Source organism: Aegilops tauschii, chromosome 5 (genome assembly GCF_002575655.3).
Source record: "Aegilops tauschii subsp. strangulata cultivar AL8/78 chromosome 5, Aet v6.0, whole genome shotgun sequence".
NCBI lineage: Eukaryota > Viridiplantae > Streptophyta > Magnoliopsida > Poales > Poaceae > Aegilops > Aegilops tauschii.
This window is the reverse complement of record NC_053039.3, coordinates 2294827-2315282: the sequence shown is the minus strand read 5'-3', so window position 1 is coordinate 2315282 and position 20456 is coordinate 2294827. Positions and strand designations below refer to the sequence as shown.

Below are 20456 nucleotides of genomic sequence, written 5' to 3'. Positions count from 1 at the left end.
GAAGAATGCAAAATCAAGAATCCACAGATCAACAACGAATGCATGGAGAAAATATTAGTCCAACTAGTGGGAGCAGTTATGGAAGTTGGAAATCTTCTAAAATGCATACTTGTAGTTCTTGTTTTCTTTGGTCTTGCTATTCTAGCAAAGATTTGGTGATATCTTTTGTATCCAATGTTGTTAAATAAGAAAAGCAATGCAATATGCAAGATCAAATTAAGTTGCAAATTTAAGTTTTGCGGGCCGGGAGGAGCTGCGCCAGATCAGACGCCGCAACCCCAACCCGTAAAAAAGCATATTCCGGGAATATCCTTTTTTACGGGTCCATTATGCGGGGTCTGCATACGCGGCCATCCGCGCCGGCCCGCAAAGGCGTTTTTCGGCGCACTGCAAAAACGTTTTGCGGGTCGGAAGGATGCAGGGTCTGCTAGAGTTGCTCTTACCAGCATGGTAACTTTCGTGCTTCAATTTAGTTTTGATGGAAAATTAACATGTGCCACTGGCGTGACTGAAATTTGCCATTCTTGCGTGACTGAAATCTGCCATCCTTTACATGGTTGAACTGACATAAAAAAACGTCAGAGCCGGAGTGTCACGCACCTGACATGTGGCACTTATCGTCTCAGAAAAATAATTACCAGTGGGTGCTCGATGAATGAATGGGATTAGTGAAAACTATCGTGCATGGTCATCATCAACTTCGTACAACACAATGAGTACATGCATAGGCACTAACTAATCAGTAGCAATCACCAAAGCCTAACTGACATGCACACCCTACCCCTACGAGCACCTCCGAGGTATTGAGCCTACACAACATCTTGAGATCGATGGAGTCGCCACGGATGCCTTCGTAGTTGACCTGAACGTCACCTCCCATTGAGCGCGAACGTCACCTGAACGTCACCTCCCATTGACCTAGACGTTTTCGTAGTCGCGAGAACGTCTCCTCCCACTACACGCATATCGCTGGAAAGTCTGGCATAAATCCAGTAGAATGCAACCATTTGTGCCAAATTTAGGACTTGAACCCTGGCGGGTTGGTTCCATGAAACCTAACAATGTGAGCTACGCCGACTTTGCTATTTTATTGTTAAATTGTTGTGTGTTATTTGTATAACTGCATGATGCATGCGCATGTATTTGCATAATGCGGTTAGAGTGTAATCCATGATGCCCTCCGATTCGAAGAATGAACAATCTCCTATATTTACTAGGAGTGTGTACTTGTCCTGTTTTGTTTCTTGCTGGTATCGGCCAGTCATCCAACAAGAAAGAATTACTACTAAACATGGCAACTTTCGTGCTTTTATTTTATTTTTGACAACCGCGTGTTACTGGAATTTGTCGTCCTTGCGTGCTTGGAATTGCCTTCAAAAAACGTTAGAGCTAGAGTGTCAGGCATGGGACATGTGACACTTGTCATTTGGGAAAGAGAATTACTAGTGGGTACTCGACCAATGAATGGGATTAGTGAAAAGGTCATCATCAAATACGTAGAATACTAGGACTACGCGTATAGGTAGTAACTAATCAGTACGTACGTAGTAATCAGCAACGACGGATCCTACCCTAGTTATTATCTTGAATGAATCTCAATCAAATAAAATGATGATGATGATTCCAATCCAATCCCCTTCTTAATCTCGTCCATGGTCATCGTCCACACCAAAGCCTGACTGACTGCAATCTCTCCTCCTTTTCTCTTCTTTTTTACTACGTACCTCGCTGACAAACTTCTCTCCGCCGTCCTCCCTCCTCGATCTCCTCCCTGCCCTGCCCTGTTGCTTTGCTTTTGCCTCTTGCCTTTGGCTTTTGGCTTTCTTTGCTAATGCCAATGGCGATGTTAATGGCCGCCACCCACCTCGTGACCACACCACATGACCTTAACCCCTCCCTCGCTCCTCTCTAAACCCACTCCTTCTTCTACTTCTTCCTTCTCATCTCTGGCTAATTAACTGATTCATGCCGGAGCGATGAGGCGGGTGGCGCCGGCGACCGTCGCTTCTGCCCACGGAGGTGTCCACCAAGGCCACGACGGAGATGCCCACGCCTCGCCCACCGCGCCGCACGGCTGCGCCTGCCCCTGCCGCCGCGGCAACGGCAACGGCAAGGCGGGCGCGTCCACCGCCGTCGGCGCCAATGCCGGGGGCAACGCCAGCCGCTCGCCGGAGGCCAAAGCCCCCGCCTTGCCGCGGATCTGCATCTCGGACTCCGCCCCTGGCGGCTGCGACGTCACCAAAGAGGCCTCCGTCTCCGTGGCGTGGCCGGACGAGGCCGCCACCCCGCGCACCAATCTGGAGCCGCCGCCGCAACGGTGGAGGCGGCCCGGGAAGACCATCTCCAAGGGCCACAGGAACTACCACCTCATGCTCAACCTGCAGCTGGGCATCAGGCATGTCCATACTTTCTTTCCTTCCTTTTGTCAGCCCCTGATTCTCCATTGCAGACCTCATAAGATATACTGCCACAGTTTTGGTGGCAATGGATAGTGAATTCGATGGTTATTCTTCTCTGCAGGCACGCGGTGGGGAAGTCGGCGGCGAAGCCGATGCGGGAGCTCAGCCGGGCGGACTTCGATCCCCGGGAGAAGTTCTGGACGCGGTTCCCGCCGGCGGGCTCCAAGACCACGCCGCCGCATTCCTCCTCCGAGTTCCGGTGGAAGGACTACTGCCCCATGGTCTTCAGGTAGGTAGCTGCCTGTCCAATGCCAACTACAGTAATATTCAGTTCAGTCACTTGTTACTTCAACCTGCTCTGTAATAACTGACTCTGTTTTCTTTTTATGTTGGTTTGATGCTTCACATCACAGGCACATGAGGAAGCTGTTCGCCGTCGACCCGGCGGACTACATGCTTGCCATCTGCGGGGATGACGCCCTGCGGGAGCTGTCGTCGCCGGGGAAGAGCGGGAGCTTCTTCTACCTCACGCAGGACGAGCGCCTCATGATCAAGACCGTCAAGAAATCTGAAGTCAAGGTACCACCAACATTCATGCTTGTTAGTTTTATTTATCATTTGTGTGCACTATTTATCAATTTCGGCCGAGGATTCATCTTCTGTGGTGTTCTGCATCTTGTGTAGTTGTTGATTCGGATGTTGCCGAGCTACCACAAACATGTTAAACGGTACAAGAACTCCTTGATCACAAGGTTCTACGGCGTTCACTCTGTGAAGCCATATGGTGGGCAGAAGGTGTGCAATCCTGCTTCCCACAAGCCAACAACAAACTGCCTTGGCTCCTTCCTAGTGCTGTTGACCGATTCTTGGTTCTTTCGCAGGTGCGGTTCATCGTCATGGGCAACCTGTTTTGCTCAGAGCACCGGATCCATCGCCGTTACGATCTGAAAGGCTCCTCCTATGGCCGGAAATCCGACAGGTTTGAAGAAGAGACCGGCGATGCAACCACGCTCAAGGACCTGGACCTCAACTTTGCGTTCCGGATGCAGCGCCCTCTGTATAAAGAGCTTCATGAGTACGCTTTCTGCCCTCCCCGGTGATGCTAGCGCGACTACATTGTCTTCCAGCAACATCGAGTCTGACACGATGTCATTGTTTCTCTAGGCAACTTAGGCGAGATTGCGCGTTCTTGGAATCGGAGGGCATCATGGATTACAGTCTATTGGTTGGAGTTCACTTTTGCGATGATATTGTCCCTGCATCAAAGATGGCATTATCTACTTTTACTACTTCTCCTGGTAAGCAAGTTGGGTGTTACTTGAAGGAAGGACGTGCTTTTGCTAAATGCTAAATAAGTACAGAATTTTGGCAACATTATGGTTTTTTCCGCTAACGTGAGCAATCATGCATATTACCCAGAAGAGCTTTCGGCCAACATGCTGTCGGCATGCCAAAGCAGCGTCAGCATGCCTGAGCCATGCCTCTCAGCTAAAGATTTGGACAAGATGGCCGATCACCGGTACGTCATAATAGTGCTTGCACACATATGCATCTCTGTAGCTTCTTGACCCTTGCAGAATTAAATGAAATCTAGTCATAAATAGTACTGATAAACTGATAATCAAATAGAGACTGATTAAACCGTGGAGCCTCTTTTGTCTATGTTAAGATATCTGTAAACATCATGTATCAGTGGCATGAAAATGAAATTTGATGTCACCCCTTTAAATGTTTGCTAAACGGCATGATGCATTTTTTCTGTACTTTCTGTGTGTGCAAGATCAAATATATGTTGCTTGCAATATGAGCCTGCTCTTGTTAAGCATAAAGAGTGAAGAAAATATTTTCCTGACATCTTGGCTTAGCTACTTTTATTGTTTTCCCTGTCAGAAAAAAGGCACCGAACGTGTCGCTACTCTATTGAATGAGCAACCACTTCCACACTACTACATACTAGTAAAATACTTGGATCTCTGTAGCTTCTTGACACTTGCAGAATTAAATCTAGTCATAGATAGTACTGATAATTGATATAATCAAATAAAGACCGATTAAACTGCAGAACCTGTTTTTGTCAACTGCAAGATACCTGTAAACATCATATGTCAGTGACACGAAAATGAAATCTGAACTACATGATACATTTTTTTTCCGGATTTGATTGTGTGTGCAAGATCAAATCTGTTTGTTTGCAATATGAGCCCGCTCTTGTTAAGCATAAAGAGTGAAGAAAATCTTTTTCTGGCATCTTGGCCTAGCTACTTTGAATGTTTCCCTGTCAGAAAAAAGGCAGCGAACGTGTCGCCATCTCAGGACTCTGATGAGCAACCACTTCCATGCTACTACTAGTAAAATAGGAGTACTTCTTTGTAGTAATCACTCACTTTGCGACATGTTTAGTAATAATACTTTGGATCCCAGAGCTTCAGTTGTTTGCCCCTCCCACTATGAGAGCTTCAGTTACTAAATTTGTCGCCTTCTGCAAATACATATATTAGTTTTAAATGGAACACATGCCTTATCTTAGTGACAAGTGCTACACTTAGTTCTTGCCTCCCTAAGATGTTACACCTGGGGTCGCATTGTCCGTCTCTTTTTTTTATAAAACATGAGCTGTCACCATTACATAGTGCAAACTTGATTGCTGCCGTCCCTGGTTTTTCACATAGTGCATGTTCTGGCATCATTTGGATTGCTTGCCCCCCACCTGTAATACCGAGATACCAGCACCCCTTAATTATTCTATCTTGTTCATCGTTTTGCTCTTATATGTGACTAATACCAACTGGACACTTGGCAACTCCAACCCCAAGTTCATTTTTAACTGTTCTTGTATAATAACTAGTAATACCAATTGGACAGTCGGCAACTCCAACTTCAGGTTCATTTTTAATCGGTCTTCTCTTAGGAACTTCAGGAAACCCTTGGCCAGACTGGGCGCACACCTGCCAGCTCGAGCGGAGCGCACATCCATGAGCAACATCGACCCGTTCCTCTCTGGCGGCAGGGGATTCTCGTCGGGCCGGAGCAAGAGCGGGGGGGAAGCCTACGACGTCATCCTCTACTTTGGGATAATCGACATCCTCCGGGACTACGACATCAGCAAGAGGCTGGAGCACGCGTACAAGTCGCTGCAGACGGACCCCAGCTCGATCTCCGCGGTCGACCCGAGGCTCTACTCGCAGAGGTTCCGGGATTTCATGGGCAGGATATTCATCAAGGAGTGCTAGTGTACCACACAAGTTTTGATGTACTACATACACATTCAGTGGCGTTACCACAGTAAAGAAGATGGAGATGATGAGTAGAGGGAGATGGTGGCTGATTTTTTGAGGCACAGCCATGGCTCATGGGGAAGGAAGAGGTGTGGTGTGTGTCTGTAAATAGTTTGTATGATCTGATTAGTGAGGGGCAGATCAGATCCCTGCTTTTGTTAGTTAGTGCTTGTTTAGTATCCTGGGCTGCTTTGCCCTATGTATGTATATGTGTGTTGGATTGGTTGGAGTGAAAGGGAGACATGGTTGTGTTTTTTATGTTTGATGAGAAAGAGAAGATGAGTCTGGTGTAAGCCATGGATGATGATATGATATGATAGTAGGGAAGAAAGATCTTGAGCAGATACACTCTGATGCATGGCACTGTCTCCCAGTTAAATCTAGCAGCATCTGGTTGTTGAGCCCTCTCTCTGTGGAGGCCATATTATTTTGTAATATTTAATTGTTGCTAATATTGGGTTGGTTCCCCCATAGAGGAGGAGCTTTGGGTAGGGCACTGGTGCTATACAAAGGTATGCATGAGTAGGAGGATATGCTGGTGATGTGGATTAGTAAGTAGATCAGATCTTGCTTGTGATTAGCAGCCATAGTTTAGTAGTAGTAGTGGTTAGGCTGGTGTGGTGGGATAGGAGTAGCCATGTTGAACTGTCAGCGTGCCAGCCAGTGCAAGGAAGGAGCAGAGGGAGCTTGGTCAAAGTCCACTGGCAGGACCGAGGCACTTGCACTATTTTTAAGCATCAGGTTGCTTTTTATATAGGAGGTGTTAAGAATATATTGTGAAGACCTACTATTTTGTTTGGAGTTTTCTCCAAAAAAAATTGATTTTTCTTTGCACAACTACATAGTAGTAATATATGATAAGTACTCTCTCATTTTCCTTTTACTCCGCATATGAGGTTTGTCCGAAGTGAAACTTCATAAAAAATTTGACACTAAAGTTATACGATATGAAAATTAATTTCAGGATATTGATATCATACTATGAGTATTGATTTTTTTTCCTATAATAAAGTTGCTCTAACTTTACTAAGTTTGACTTTGGATATATCTTATATGCAAAGTACATAAAAAAAAGAGAGGGAGTATGTGTGCCTGTCGCTCCAGCGGCCGGTGGCGGCGAGGAGAATCCCGGTGCCTTCGCTCCGGATAGTAGTTTAGGTTAGGTTTTTTTGTCCTTGCAGGTGTGGCGCTCGGGCGGATGGCGGCTCCTTCTTCGATTTTGTCTTCCGGACTCCGATCCTTATCGAGTTTGTCCATATGGACGTAGTCGGTGGAGCTTCGGCGCAGATTTCCATCGTCTTCTTGGGGCTATGAGGTTAGGGTTTCTCGATATGTGGAGTGATCTGGTGTCGGGTGCTTCAGATCTATGTAAGGGTTCTAGGGCGATGGTCCTTAGGAGCACTGCACAAAGACTTCCCGGTTCTCATCGACAGGGTCAAGCCGACTCTTGTAAGGAAGCGGCGACAGCGGCGAAGTCATCACAGACAATTTGTAGTTGACAGACACGTCATACCGCTTATATAAGGAATAACGCCGGGATGAAGGGAGTATTTATTTATTTTATTAGATTTGTTAAGATACGAATGTGGTCTGACATTAAATACATCAGTATCTAGACAGATCTAAGACAAGTAATTCAGGACGAAGGGGAGTATTATATAATAAGGTGAAGAAAGTACTGATCAGCTCCAACTTGTCGGCAACGCAACACATATCGCCACCGAGTGTCGTCAGTGAGTGAATGAGTGTGCAGCTGAGCTGGGTTGGTTCGTCCCCCCTGGCCATTGCCTCCCACCTTCTCCGTCCGTCCGTCCGTCGTCCGTCCGGCTCCTTTCCCCACGCCACCGCCACCGCCGCGCCCCGCCGCGCCGGCGCTCCCCCACAAGCAAGCAGAGCGAGAGCAGGTATCCTCTTCTTCTTCTTCTTCTTCTTGCGCGGTCTCCGCCGGTTCTGCAGTACGGTATCCCCTTCTCCCCGCCGCCTGCATCGGCCATGGCAGTCAGGGATCTCCTTCTCCTAGCCCTTTGTTTACCTAGATCTGGGAACAAACCACCCAGCAGCCGCGCCCGGTTTCTCCTGAGATCCCCCTGCCCTGCTAAGCTAAGCTCACCTCGGCTCAGCTCTCAGTCCCCATACCTGGTTTTGGGAAGGCAGGGATTAGCATAGCACGCTAGGCTAGGCTACTCCGTCTGAAAAATTGGTATGCCACGGTTAGTTTAGTTTGGGAGTAGCTATTGTTTTGACCGCTTCTTCATCCCACCCACCAGTTTTGGGAATAGCTAGCTATTTAGACTGCTCCACCCTAGGCTGCTTGGACAATTAGAGAGATTTCTGCACCTCTGCGAATTCAGACACCCATCACATTTGGTACGGATGCGCCGAAATTTCCTCTTCTTCATTTAAATTTGTTCATGTGCACTCACTCACTCACTCACGACACATAGCCACTTAGATTTTTTAATACAGTATATTTTTTACAACTCTGCGCCGCGCCGAATGTGTATCAAATCAGACACCTGTTGCACACTATGGATCTTCTGTTTGCAATGCTTAGATGATCCCACCAATTCATCTGTTTAATTAGGTATCTACACTTGCTTCACCCAAGCATACCATCACATACAATGGGTGCGCCCAAATTTATCTTCCCCTGTTGTTTTTTCTCTGCTAGTTCAGTGGTTCTGCATTTTCTTACAATATCCCCTGCTCCCTGCAACCTGCATCGGCCATGGTTTACCTAGGTCTGGCAGCTAGGGATCTCCCCCCTTTCCTTTCCCTGTGGTTTACCTAGGTCTGGCAACCAGCCAGCAGCCGCGCTTTCGCCTAAGATTCGCCTGCTCCGCTAAGCTTGCTCGCCATACTCGCGTGAAAATTGAAATGCCACAATTAGTTTAAGAACAGCTACTTGGACTAGCTTCATCCCACCAATTTTTATATCTACGCTTGCTTCACCCTAGACTACTTAGATAAGTGGATTTCTACAGCTCCGCGCTCGATGCCTATCAATTCAGATAACCATCACATTTGTTATGGATGTACCGAAATTTATCTTCTTTACAGTTGTTGCTTTCATCACTTTAATAAATCTAACTTGCTTCATGACACAGTTAGTTTAGAGAACAGCTATTTAGGCTGCTTCGCCCGACCAATTTGTTCATCTATCTACACCCTAGCATGCCTGGCTACTTAGATAATTAGATTTCTACATCTCCGTGCTCAATGTGTAACAATACAGATACCTATCACATACTACTATGGATGACACGTGCCCAAATTTATCTTCTTTATTTTTTGTTTTCTTCACTTTAATGAAATGAATCTAACTTGCTTCATCACATACGACGGATGTACCCAACTTTATGTTATTTATTTGTTGGTCTCACGGTTCATCAAGTTGTTTCTCTGATTTGTCTTTGCAGGGAACAAATGCCGGCCAGGACGACGACAACGACTCTCTAGCTAGACATCAAGCCACCAGATTAACTACTAAAATGGAGGGCTGTGACTGCATCGAGCCGTTCTGGCCAACCGACGAGCTCCTCATCAAGTACCAGTATATCTCGGACTTCTTCATAGCCCTCGCTTACTTCTCCATTCCGCTCGAGCTCATCTACTTCGTCAAGAAGTCATCATTCTTCCCCTACCGATGGGTCCTCATCCAGTTCGGCGCCTTCATCGTCCTCTGCGGGGCCACCCACCTCATAAACCTATGGACCTTCACCATGCACACCAAGACCGTCGCCATCGTCATGACCGTGGCCAAGGTCTCCACGGCCGTCGTGTCCTGCGCGACCGCCCTCATGCTCGTTCATATCATACCCGACCTTCTCAGCGTCAAGACAAGGGAGCTGTTTCTCAAGAAGAAGGCCGACGAGCTTGACAGGGAAATGGGACTGATACGCACGCAGGAGGAGACGGGGAGGCATGTCAGGATGCTCACCCATGAGATCAGGAGCACGCTTGACAGGCACACCATCCTAAAGACTACTCTGGTTGAGCTAGGGAGGACGTTGGGTCTGGAGGAATGTGCCTTGTGGATGCCATCACGGAGCGGTTCGAGCCTTCAGCTAACTCATACTCTGCGCCACCCGATCCCGGGTGGCTCGTCTGTGCAGATCAATCTTCCTGTTGTCAACCAAGTCTTCAGTAGCAACCGTGCGATCATCGTGCCGCATACGTCTCCGTTGGCAAGGATCCGCCCTGTTCAAGGCCGGTATGTCCCACCGGAGGTGGCTGCTGTGAGAGTCCCCCTGCTGCACCTTTCAAACTTCCAGATAAATGACTGGCCCGAGCTTTCGGCGAAAAGCTACGCGATTATGGTTTTGATGCTACCGTCTGATAGCGCGAGGAAATGGCATGTTCATGAACTGGAGCTCGTCGAGGTCGTCGCCGATCAGGTTGCTACTACACTTTCCCTGATGCTATATTGTTCATTTCTTTCTTGTTTTTATTATTGATGTGTAGCTAATATATTGTTCTGATGGACATAAATTAACATTCCCTGTAGTTTTTTATTTCCCTGTTTTGGAATTTATAGTCATTGAAAAACTATTGTGTATGCAGAAATTTCTCATGTGCTGCACTCCATTCTATTTGTGGTTTAATTTTTAATAGATTGTGCACACAAAAACTAGTTACCTAGATACATATGCATGGTGAACTAGCATTCTACATTGCTCTAATGAGGTCCTGTATGGCACTATTTTCCTGATGTGCAGCTAATATATTTTGTAATGAGCATACATCAACCTTCTCTGTAGTTTTCTTTTCTTTCCTTCAATTTTTCGTTTTCAGTGGAAATGCCCTTTATAAAGAGTTGTAACAGGGTGATCCTCTGAATAACTGTTACCTGCAGTTGGCCGTTAAATGAAGCTGGGCGTTAAGCCTTTTATCTAGGAAAGAATTACAGTCCTTGGAAAACTATTCTGTATGCAGAAAATTTTGTGCTGCATCCATGTTGTTTGTACTTCAGCTTTTACTTAGATTGTGCACACAGAAATACAGATATGCATGGTGAACCAGCTTTCTACACTGCTCTAATGAGATCATATATGGTACTCTCTGCAGGTAGCTGTTGCCCTCTCTCATGCTGCTATTCTTGAAGAATCCATGCGAGCACGTGATCTACTGATGGATCAAAATGTGGCCCTAGATTTAGCTCGGCGAGAGGCTGAAATGGCAATACGTGCTCGCAATGACTTCCTAGCTGTGATGAATCATGAAATGCGAACCCCGATGAACGCGATAATAGCCCTCTCCTCCTTGCTACTAGAAACTGAACTTACCCCCGAGCAGCGCCTAATGGTGGAAACAGTGTTAAAAAGCAGCAACCTTTTGGCAACGCTCATCAACGATGTCTTGGATCTTTCAAAACTTGAGGATGGGAGTTTCAAACTAGATATAAGCGCATTCAATCTTCATGCTGTTTTCAAAGAGGTTTGTACAAAAATATTGCCTTCCCAACCACCTAATACCGGTGGTGATGCATATTACTCTAACCTGAGTTATTTGGCATTGCAGGTGATGAGTTTCGTCAAGCCGATTGCAGCCATAAAAAAACTCTCTGTGTCGGTTATGTTATCCCCTGACCTGCCCCTATCTGCCATCGGTGATGAGAAGCGACTCATGCAAACTATTCTTAATGTCTGTGGCAATGCTGTTAAGTTTACCAAGGAGGGCCACATATCGCTCGTAGCGTCGGTTGTGAAGTCTGACGCTCTAAGAGAGTTCAGAAGCACCGATTTCCATCCGGTTGCGACTGATGGCCATTTCTATGTAAAAGTTCAGGTAAAGATTGCACCGCAGAAACTCCATGCTCTAATCAATGTATTAAGTGAGAATGGCACATGTGAGGATCACATGAAACTCTGTGGTTTCAGGTTAAAGATACAGGGTGCGGCATCAGCTCCCAGGACCTATCCCATGTGTTCACAAAGTTTGCTCACACACAGAGCGGCGGGAACCAGGGGTACAACGGCAGCGGCCTCGGGCTCGCCATTTGCAAGAGGTATTCTACCAATGTTCTAACAGATTCCCCGGGTGAACGGCTGATGGGTCGATCGATGACATTATTATTTTTTGAATAAAAGGGGTTTCCCCCACCTCATTTTTATAAAACGAGGCCGCAAAAAGGCCAGCATAACTGTTCACAGCGCTCGAGCTCGAGCTTGAGTAGCTGAGCCAGAAAATCCAAATCAATGACATAGTGACTTAGAAACACTTGAATATGCAGGTTTGTGAGCCTGATGGGTGGGCACATATGGCTGGAGAGCGACGGGGCGGGAAAGGGCTGCACAGCGACGTTCGTGGTGAAGCTGGGGGCCTGCGACGCGTACCAGCAGCCGGCGGTCCCTCTGGTGTGGCCGAGCCACGCCGGCTCCGACCCGTCTGGCGCGGCGGCGGCGGCTCGCTGGGAAGAGAGAGGGCTGTCTAACCTGAAACCTAGGTACCAGAGGAGTATATGACATGATAACCGAAACCGATGGTTCGTCGTCTAATTTTGTGGGTCGGGGGAGGTAGGAGATGGAATGGAAGATGCCGGGGGTATGTTTGTGCTGTACACATGATGTAAAGAAGACGGTGATTGGCGCGTCCTGTAATCTGATGGATGTTGCTGTGCGGTTAATAGTGCATGGCAGCAGTAGGGTACGGTTGTTGCACCTGACTGATGATTCTGCTGCAGTGCTGTGCTGTGCTGGCCCAATGTTGCAAAGAGTTGGAAGCACATTGCAGCATGCACCAATGCACCAACAACCAGTGTAGTAGATTCTGCAGTAACCAGATGGAAAAGAGCTGTGGACGAAATTTGTGATGAAGTGTACCAAGTCACTGAAGACCTGAGTAAAATGCATGTATGATCCCTAAACTTGGCGGCGATGTCTATAAGAGTCCTCAAACTTAGAAACTGCTTCAATACAGTGCTGAAACTTGTGAATATTGCTTCAATACGGTCCTTGCCTCAATACAATACGGTCCTTGAACTTGGCGAATTGGTCCTGTGATACGTCTCACATACGTTTGGTGTATGTGTAGGTGTGATCTTCTTTGCAGAAAACCCCTTCAGATTTTATTTAATTACACAAAAAGCCACTAAAATTATAAATGTGGGTCCCACAGCCCACACAAGCTATCCAGGCCAAGTCTGCTTAATTGACATTTACGAGCTAGAACCTTATACACGGCGCCCCTGCGTACTTTTTCAGAAAAAAATAAGATTTTTTAAATACATGGTGCCCCTATAGACCCGCACAAGTTTCTTTTTTTTCAAGTTCAGGTTTATTTTCCTTTCTGATATTATTTTTTGGCATTTTGAAAAAGAATGCAAGAAAAATAAATAAAGTTGCCATAAAACTTGAAGAAAGTGTTAGTGCATTTGAAAACATGGTCAGCATATTTTCTAAAATGATTCACATGTATTAAAAAATCATAAACATATTTTGTAACATGTTCGTCATGCAATCAAAAAATTGGCAACATGTATTTTAAAAAATGTTCAACATGTATTAATAAAATGATTGTGTAAGATTATTCTTACATTTCTACAAGAAAAATTAACATGTTTCAATACATTTCTACAATTTATTGTTATTACACAATAATTTTAGTTACACCTTGAACAGTTTTGAAAATACAGCGTTGTCAATTTTATTAATAATTGTGTATTTTAAGAATACAATGAAGATACAGTACATAATAATTGTGTGTGCTTGTGGTCGTGAATGAAGAAACATAAATTTACACAATAAATTTTAATACACGTTGAACTGTTTAAGTCCACATAAAATTATTGTTATATTTCTACAAGCACGTTTAACATGTTTAAATACATTTATAGAATTTATTATTGGTACACAATAATTTTGAATACACCTTGAAAAGTTTAAAAATGCAATGCTGTCAATTAATAATTGTGTATTTTAAGAATACAAGTAAGACACACACTAATTGTGCGTTCTTGTGGTCCTTAATGAAGATACATAAATGTACGCAATAATGTCTACGAAAAACATGCTTACAGCTTGTTAATACACGTGAAACATTTTCCAAAAATATGCTAACCATTTTTTTCCAAATGCACAAACACTTTCTTCAAGTTTTATGGCAAGTTTAATTATTTTCCTACATTTTTTTAAAATGAGAAAAAATAGCATAAAAAGAAAAATAAATATGACCTGGAAAAAAGAAGAAACATGTGCGGGCCTATAGGATCACCATGTGTAGAACTAACGATAAAAATCGCTTGAAAGGGTACATAGGAACCCTCCATCAGGAATTACTTACCGCAGAAATGGATAAAAATGAATGCATCTGGGAGAACAAACACTGAATAAAACAAGTAGCACATCGAACTACTAGTATATACTGGACTGGGACTGGTTATTTACTTTAGTTTAGCCTCTCATGACAGTAACGACGAGATACAAGCATTAGGCAAAGGCATCAAGAGACGTCATCCAGTCCAGTATATGTGTCTGGGAGCACTTATTAACAACATTATGAACAAGTGAAAGAAATTCCCATGCTTTCGGTACACGATTTCTTATTTGATCCTCCTCAAGAGGAAAATGCGCCGGCGGTAGCTATCCAGTCTAGAGTTTGCATGACTGCTCGACCCCGGGATATTCTTTACGCCATGTCTTGTGGATGTGTGTTACCACAAAACCCCCAGGGGTTTCAGGCTGAGTGACATCACGAAAACAACCCATGTTAAAATTTCCAAAATACGAGTGGGTCAGGTCAGGTTTTGGCTCAACACAAGCGATATATACCTTTACATTCAGCGCAAGAGTTGTAAAACAGCACGCCCACGCAGCACCTGAAAAAAGCATAGCAGCGTGTTAAACATTCAGCTGAGGATGATTTGCTAAAATAAGATTTATTATGAAGATAACGGGAGCGTGCTTATATAATAATAATTGACGGGACGGAAAAACTTTGAAATCCACGTCACACTGTCCCACAGGTTATGTGTTATGCCCTCCATTATAGGTAGAATCAGAGAATCATGTCCATCAGATAGAATCAACCGGCAAAGTCCCCATATCTCTTTGTTAGGAAGGGAACATGTCAAATCAGGTAGCCAGATCATTTTAACTAGCTTGAAGCACAATTTCCATTAATCATAGACCAAGATTGATTTTCAACATCCCCAACCGACTCAGGATATAACTACTGATTGCTCAACAATAAATGCCTCGACCCACGGGTTGTCCTTTTGCAATGGACTTTGAATCTATGAGCATTATCATCAAGTAGTCATTGATGTTTACAGAATATGCAGTAAAGGGGTTCGTGTTTCAATCAACTTCTACTATCTAGATTACTTCATACTATAACCAGTAAGTCCGTAATATCTGGCCAGAATAGAGTTATACAACAGTCCACACTGTAAACTTAGCATTGCACTTTCTGTAACTGAATGATGCGGTCATTATTTCGCAACAGGAAAAAAAAGGATATGTGCGCAAAGTAATATAAAAACCTATTACCATAGTCCTAAAATTATTACTTGGCATCCATGTCGAGTAAAGGTAAACCATAAATGACACTATCTATAAATAGATTAACAAGAATTCTGATTGAGCACACACAAACTGGGTAAAAGATATTGCAATCTGAACAAAATGTATCAAATAGCATTTTCTGTTAATGTTTGAGTTGCTCAACGCAGTAACTGTATAATACTTTGCAGAATCATAACAACTCACCTTCTGCCTCCCACAAGTCGAATCTCACAAGCCAACTGTCAGAAGCAGTCTGCAAGATAACTAGTCTGTCCACCCATGACCGGTACTTTTTCCCTTGTTTGTCACCATAACATGAAGCCAGCTCATCAATGGATGAATGGATTGAAAGTTCGACCCCAGACGGATGAATAATAACTCCATTTGCATCCTAGCACCCACAATAAATAAATAAATAATCTGAAAGCTTAAGAAAATATTAACGAAAATATGGCATTTTCTCAGAATTAGAAAGCTTGAGAAACTGAAATGGGAGAGGGGGAAATTTACACAAAAGCTAACCAAACTGTTTAAGTGTATATGGAAGTGGAAAACCATATACATACTGTGATGTTTTTTAAGTACTGTATAACTGAATCAGCCTTTGGAACATCAGCTCTACGCCACTTTTCGTACAGAACATAGAACTTCACAATGGCCGCTGTAGGCTTGAAAGGGTCCTCCTTGATGTAAGGAAACTCAACGTCTCTTGGAGAAACATTAGGTCCTAGCTTGAAGTGCCCAATAGCTTGAATAATACCAGCAGCACACCTCTCAGTTGCATGAATTATCTTAGGATTATCCTTCGCATTTTCTGCATGCCACTGGAGTAGTTCCTCTTGGGCATTGCTAACCTAACATTTTAGAACATAGAGTTGCAGTAAATGCACATTCATTCACGCCTGAACTTTTATAGACACATCATGCAAGTTATTGTACACTCACCATGACACCATGTACACCAGGGATACTGAATAATTCTGCATCATTACCAGAGTCACCACAAGCAAGAGTATTGTTGGGTGTTTTTCCGCATGAACCTAACTTCTTGAGCAAATATGCAAGTGCTTGACCCTTTCCAGCCCCTTGAGCTAATATGTCAAGATCCTGGCCACCACTGTAGATTATTTTCGCATCTACCTGTTTACAGTAAATATAGTAGTTAACCACACAAATTCCAAAAGAACATGTTTCTTAAAGAATATATTACGAAAAACTAACACCTAACAACATCAGTAAACATGCTGCCTCTCAAAAAAAAGTAAACATGCTGCCTCACCCCACGTTTCTCAAACTTCTCCGAGAGAGACTTGATCACTCCCTGAGCGTTCTTCTTGTCAACCAAAAAGCTGACCTTATGTGGACGCTGTTCTGACTCTACCTGCATTCATGCAAGTGAATGACAATAATGTTATTTGTATAGAAATCAAAATGATTATTAATTAGGGGAAGTAGCTGTTTAGCAATCGAAACATGCCTGAAGCTTCAGCTCAGAAAACTTAGCTGTCTCCTCAAGAACAATATTCCTGTCCCACTTATTGTTCAGATATTCCTCCCAGCCATGATCAGGGACCATGGCTTCACCATAAGTTATCTCAGAGCCCACAGACAAAATAGTGATGTCTGGAGTTAGCATAGGCTTCTCTTTCCTCAATTCCTTATACAGAGTAGGTGATCTTCCTGTTGAAAAGACAAGAAGAGAATCCTGACAGTAAACAGACTCCCAAAGGGCCCCAAACCTAAGCAAAGACAAGTTCTCTTCGTCATGATGATCAACCTGAAAGTTTGAAACCCAAGAAACTTCAAATTAGTTGGTCATACAAAAAAAGTTACAATTATCTCTGGACAAAATCCAAGCTGCGAGTTTAGACAAACACCATTGTGTGATCGAGATCTGAAACAATCATAAGACGCGCAGAGCCCTTGAGCTTATCCATTTTAGCAGCCTGCAAAGATGGTTGTCCCTCTGTGAGGAATTAAGATTCGAAGGGAAGATCTTGGGTGCATAAAACATCAAGAAAAGTTCTATTCGTGCCACTGACATCATTAACTATGAACCCAGACTTTCACAGGCAGTCAAAGGATCAAGTAAAAGAGTAGTTCTTATATACTCATCCTAATGTTTCCACTGCTGGTTTGCTGCATGCTATGAACTGTCTCCAGATTCCAGAAAATAAACTATCACACCCAACTCAGATCATGGACGCACTCAATGTGAAATAGAAAAACATTGTCCAGTTTTAATAGAACATTTACTATCAAAATCCCATACAATCAGTGCTAACATAGAAGTGTGATTCAATTGTGTTTTGATACTGCTAGGCTGCTACGGGCCAGGTAATTAGCATCACTGGCTCTAGAATCTGGACGAAACACACCCTACCAGAATTTTAAGAACGATCCAAGCAGGTTAGGGTTCGTCACCAACGTAGAAAGCAAACCAAGCCCGGATCGATCCCCACTCCACGCTGGTCTAGGCGAACGGCGGAGGAGGACGGCAGTTATGGGAGGATCCCCTTCAAGGTTGTGTGCGAGATCCGGAGGCACGTTTGGCGTAGATTGTGTTCGATCAACGATGCCGTTGCCAGGGGAAGAGGAAGGGGAGTGGAGCGTGGGAGGAGAGACAGGTGGCAAGCGGTTGTTTCGGGAGAGATGGACGAGCGCCTTTCTTCCTCCCGAATTTCGTTGGTGGTGAGGCCCCCAAGCCTTGGCTGCAAGCCTGCAACCGTTCCCTTGTATTGACACATCGATGGCTACCACAAGATACCATATCTCAGCATCTCCGGCCCATCCAATGGCATATCCATCTGTTTTTTGAAATGATTATTAATGGTTAAAAACATGTTTTTTACTCCTTTGAAAAAAAAAGAACGGCGTTTTGACTAAAGACAACTTAGCAAAGAAATGATGGAAATAAAGTATTGCGAGTTTTGTGGCAGTAATGAGAACCTTAATAGGGGGTGGTGGCCCTAACGGCGCCCCCCAAACCAAATCAATTAAAAAAATAGAACACATATTATAGCAAAATATTTACAATTTTGTTCATATTTTACAAATATTTTGAATGAAATTCAAACCAGGAGGCCCTAAACCCTAACCTACTCCTCAGCGAGCTTGTCCCGGTCGACGCTAGAGGCGCTGCAGTTGCCGTCGACGACAACTACGGCGATGGGGACGACGACGACAGCAGCGCCTCCAGCGTCGACTGGGACAAGTTCGCCGAGGAGGACCAGGATGGAGGAGGAGGCTGCATGAGAGGTGGAGGTGCCGTCCTGATGTGCACGAAAAGTGAATGCGCCATCCCGAGGCGCACGGGAGGTGGAGGCGCCACCGGACGAGGAGGTGGCCATATGCGTCGTCACCATTTAGCCGGGTGTATCCCGTTTGATCTCGAGGACCGAGTCCGCTAGGGCCGCCAGCAAGCCAGGGGAGTCGTCCCGCAGCTGCGATGACACCATAGCCCTGCTGCAGGGCCTCCTATGACTCCGTTTCCAGGCGGCGTTGGACGAGGTTGAGGCAGCCGTGCGGTGGGGATCGCCGCTCCTCCTTCACCGGGTAGCAGGCACTGGCTCGCTGCACCGGTGGTAGCAGTCCGAGTGGGGCCACGCTGCAGAGGCAGCATGGCGGTGGGCGGCTTCAATTGCGCTGGCCACAGTGTGGCCAGTCACCTCCCACCAGTGGTGTCACCCGGCGGAGTTGTGGCGCGACATGAATGGGCCGTCGGCACCCGCTCGCGTGCGAACTGTGGTGGTTGTCGTTCTCGGGGAGGCGCCACTCCTCCCGTGTCATCCAGCTCCGGCGGCAAATCTGCTCCGCCGTTTCAAGAAGCGGCGGCACGGGGAGGCGAGCGGTGGACACGCACTACCCCTTGGGGAGGCGGTAGTCAGGTAGGGCGAGGAGCCCATAGCGGTGCAGCCCGCACGCGTCGTCGTTGTTGATGGTGCGCCCGCCGCGGTACACCAAGCCAGAAGCCTCGTAGTTGTGCGCGACGAGGAGAGCGAGGGCGAGTGGTGCGGGTGGGTTTGCACGGCGAGGAGAGGGGCGCCTGCCTTTTATCAGGGTAGATGGGGGTGCGCTAGCGTTCATGCGACACGTTGGGAAGCCGCATCGCCGGCGCGTGGACTGGCGCTGGCTCGGACACTTGGGGGGTGCCGTTTTTTCAGTCCGGACCCCCATTAGGCCATTGGGGGTTCAATTGGGGGGTGCAGGTGGAGATGCTCTAATCATCCTTTTTTTTCCTTTTATTACTCATGCTGTTGAACTCCGCCTATGTTGTCTCAGCATAGCCGGTCCCAAGCCCGGGTAAAGGAGGAGGGTTGTGATAGGCTTGGCGAGCCAATGTAAAACTCAGCCACTCTTATGGAGATGAAACCCAATAGATTTTGTTGTTGTTGTTGCTGTTGACCATGTAGTACAATGCACGCCTTCTATCAAATCAAAATGAAAATAGAGCACCAACAAACATATTGCTAACCACCATATACCACATACATATTGGGCAAGAACAGACAGCAACAAAATCAAACAGATCGCAACAGAACCATATAAGTATATAGCAAGTAATGAAAGACGGGCCTGTTTATTTCGAATCACCCCCTCTCAAGATCGGGATCCTCTCAAATCTCAATCTGCTGCCGGCCAAGATCGGGTCGAGATTCGCAGTACGCGAGGGAGGAGTTGAGGCGGGCGGAGCGGAGGGGAGGGGGCGGATTCATACCTTGACGGAGCCCGGTGGCCTGCCCGCCGCACGGCCGATCTGCCGCTGCTCCCCGCCGGCGCGCCGCGCAAACCGCCGGTGTCCACCACTGCTGCTTGGTGAGAGCGCCGACCCGCCGCCACAGAAAGAAAGGAGGAAAGAGACGAGGAGGGATGGGGTTCGTGCGGTTGGCGGTGAAATAGGGGAGGTGGTAGGGGTGAGCCCGTGAGGAGAGGTGAACCGCTGCCCACTTCCGGATCGGAAAACGCTCTCCATCACCCAACCGATCGCTCGCTCGTCTCTCCGTTCTGTCCACCGCCCCAACCGCGCGTCCTTAGGTGGGTGTTTTTTTTTTTAACATATACCTCATATATACGCACATACACTCACACCTATAAACGCACACACGCACATTCTACCACTATGAGCATCTTTGAGAGACTGAGCCGGCATATTATCTTGACATTTACGAAGTGACCGTAGCTAGGCACCTTGTCGTCGACGGAAACATTTCCTCCCACTGAAAGCGCATCGCCGGAAATCCTAAAATAAATTCAGGAATAATGCGAGCACCAGAATTTAA

At 45.8% G+C, this 20456-nt stretch overlaps 3 protein-coding genes across 5 annotated transcripts; 2 read left to right on the top strand and 1 right to left on the bottom strand.

Moving 5' to 3' along the window:
- Positions 1–1607: 1607 nt before the first annotated feature.
- Positions 1608–6020, top strand: LOC109757525 (phosphatidylinositol 4-phosphate 5-kinase 2). Of its 3 annotated transcripts, none has more exons than XM_020316344.4 (8): positions 1608–2395; positions 2521–2688; positions 2813–2978; positions 3084–3194; positions 3281–3474; positions 3564–3697; positions 3819–3918; positions 5308–6020. In XM_020316344.4, the coding sequence occupies exons 1-8, from the start codon at positions 1977–1979 to the stop codon at positions 5627–5629; spliced, it is 1614 nt and encodes a 537-aa protein (XP_020171933.1). In that variant the 5' UTR covers positions 1608–1976; the 3' UTR covers positions 5630–6020. The 3 variants fall into 3 exon arrangements, with proteins under 3 accessions (XP_020171933.1, XP_020171935.1, XP_073355699.1); XM_020316346.4 differs by having other exon boundaries at positions 1649–2395; positions 5317–6020; XM_073499598.1 differs by having other exon boundaries at positions 2141–2395; positions 2521–2692.
- A 1343-nt stretch (positions 6021–7363) lies between these two features.
- On the top strand, positions 7364–12539 carry LOC109757510 (probable ethylene response sensor 1). Its single transcript, XM_020316331.3, has 6 exons — positions 7364–7578; positions 9094–10071; positions 10742–11110; positions 11195–11461; positions 11554–11681; positions 11907–12539. Exons 2-6 carry the CDS (start codon positions 9166–9168, stop codon positions 12136–12138), a joined length of 1902 nt encoding a protein of 633 aa, XP_020171920.1. The 5' UTR covers positions 7364–7578; positions 9094–9165; the 3' UTR covers positions 12139–12539.
- A 1443-nt stretch (positions 12540–13982) lies between these two features.
- LOC109757507 (sucrose-phosphatase 2) lies at positions 13983–20195 on the bottom strand. Its single transcript, XM_020316328.4, has 9 exons — positions 19895–20195; positions 17055–17123; positions 16655–16954; positions 16457–16558; positions 16123–16317; positions 15744–16031; positions 15382–15568; positions 14443–14489; positions 13983–14352 (listed from the first exon to the last, which is right to left on the bottom strand). Exons 1-9 carry the CDS (start codon positions 20147–20149, stop codon positions 14263–14265), a joined length of 1533 nt encoding a protein of 510 aa, XP_020171917.1. The 5' UTR covers positions 20150–20195; the 3' UTR covers positions 13983–14262.
- Positions 20196–20456: the final 261 nt, after the last annotated feature.

Excerpts from the sequence above, each read along its gene's own strand:
- LOC109757525 (XM_020316344.4), top strand. The coding sequence starts at position 1,977 with ATGAGGCGGGTGGCGCCGGCGACCGTCGCTTCTGCCCACGGAGGTGTC. Across the intron at positions 2,396-2,520 it reads AACCTGCAGCTGGGCATCAG|GCACGCGGTGGGGAAGTCGG; the intron begins GCATGTCCATAC and ends TCTTCTCTGCAG. Across the intron at positions 3,919-5,307 it reads GACAAGATGGCCGATCACCG|GAACTTCAGGAAACCCTTGG; the intron begins GTACGTCATAAT and ends GTCTTCTCTTAG.
- LOC109757510 (XM_020316331.3), top strand. The coding sequence starts at position 9,166 with ATGGAGGGCTGTGACTGCATCGAGCCGTTCTGGCCAACCGACGAGCTC. Across the intron at positions 10,072-10,741 it reads TCGAGGTCGTCGCCGATCAG|GTAGCTGTTGCCCTCTCTCA; the intron begins GTTGCTACTACA and ends TACTCTCTGCAG. Across the intron at positions 11,682-11,906 it reads GGGCTCGCCATTTGCAAGAG|GTTTGTGAGCCTGATGGGTG; the intron begins GTATTCTACCAA and ends TTGAATATGCAG.
- LOC109757507 (XM_020316328.4), bottom strand. The coding sequence starts at position 20,149 with ATGGAGAGCGTTTTCCGATCCGGAAGTGGGCAGCGGTTCACCTCTCCT. Across the intron at positions 16,955-17,054 it reads CAGATCTCGATCACACAATG|GTTGATCATCATGACGAAGA; the intron begins GTGTTTGTCTAA and ends TCAAACTTTCAG. Across the intron at positions 14,490-15,381 it reads CGACTTGTGGGAGGCAGAAG|GTGCTGCGTGGGCGTGCTGT; the intron begins GTGAGTTGTTAT and ends TGCTTTTTTCAG.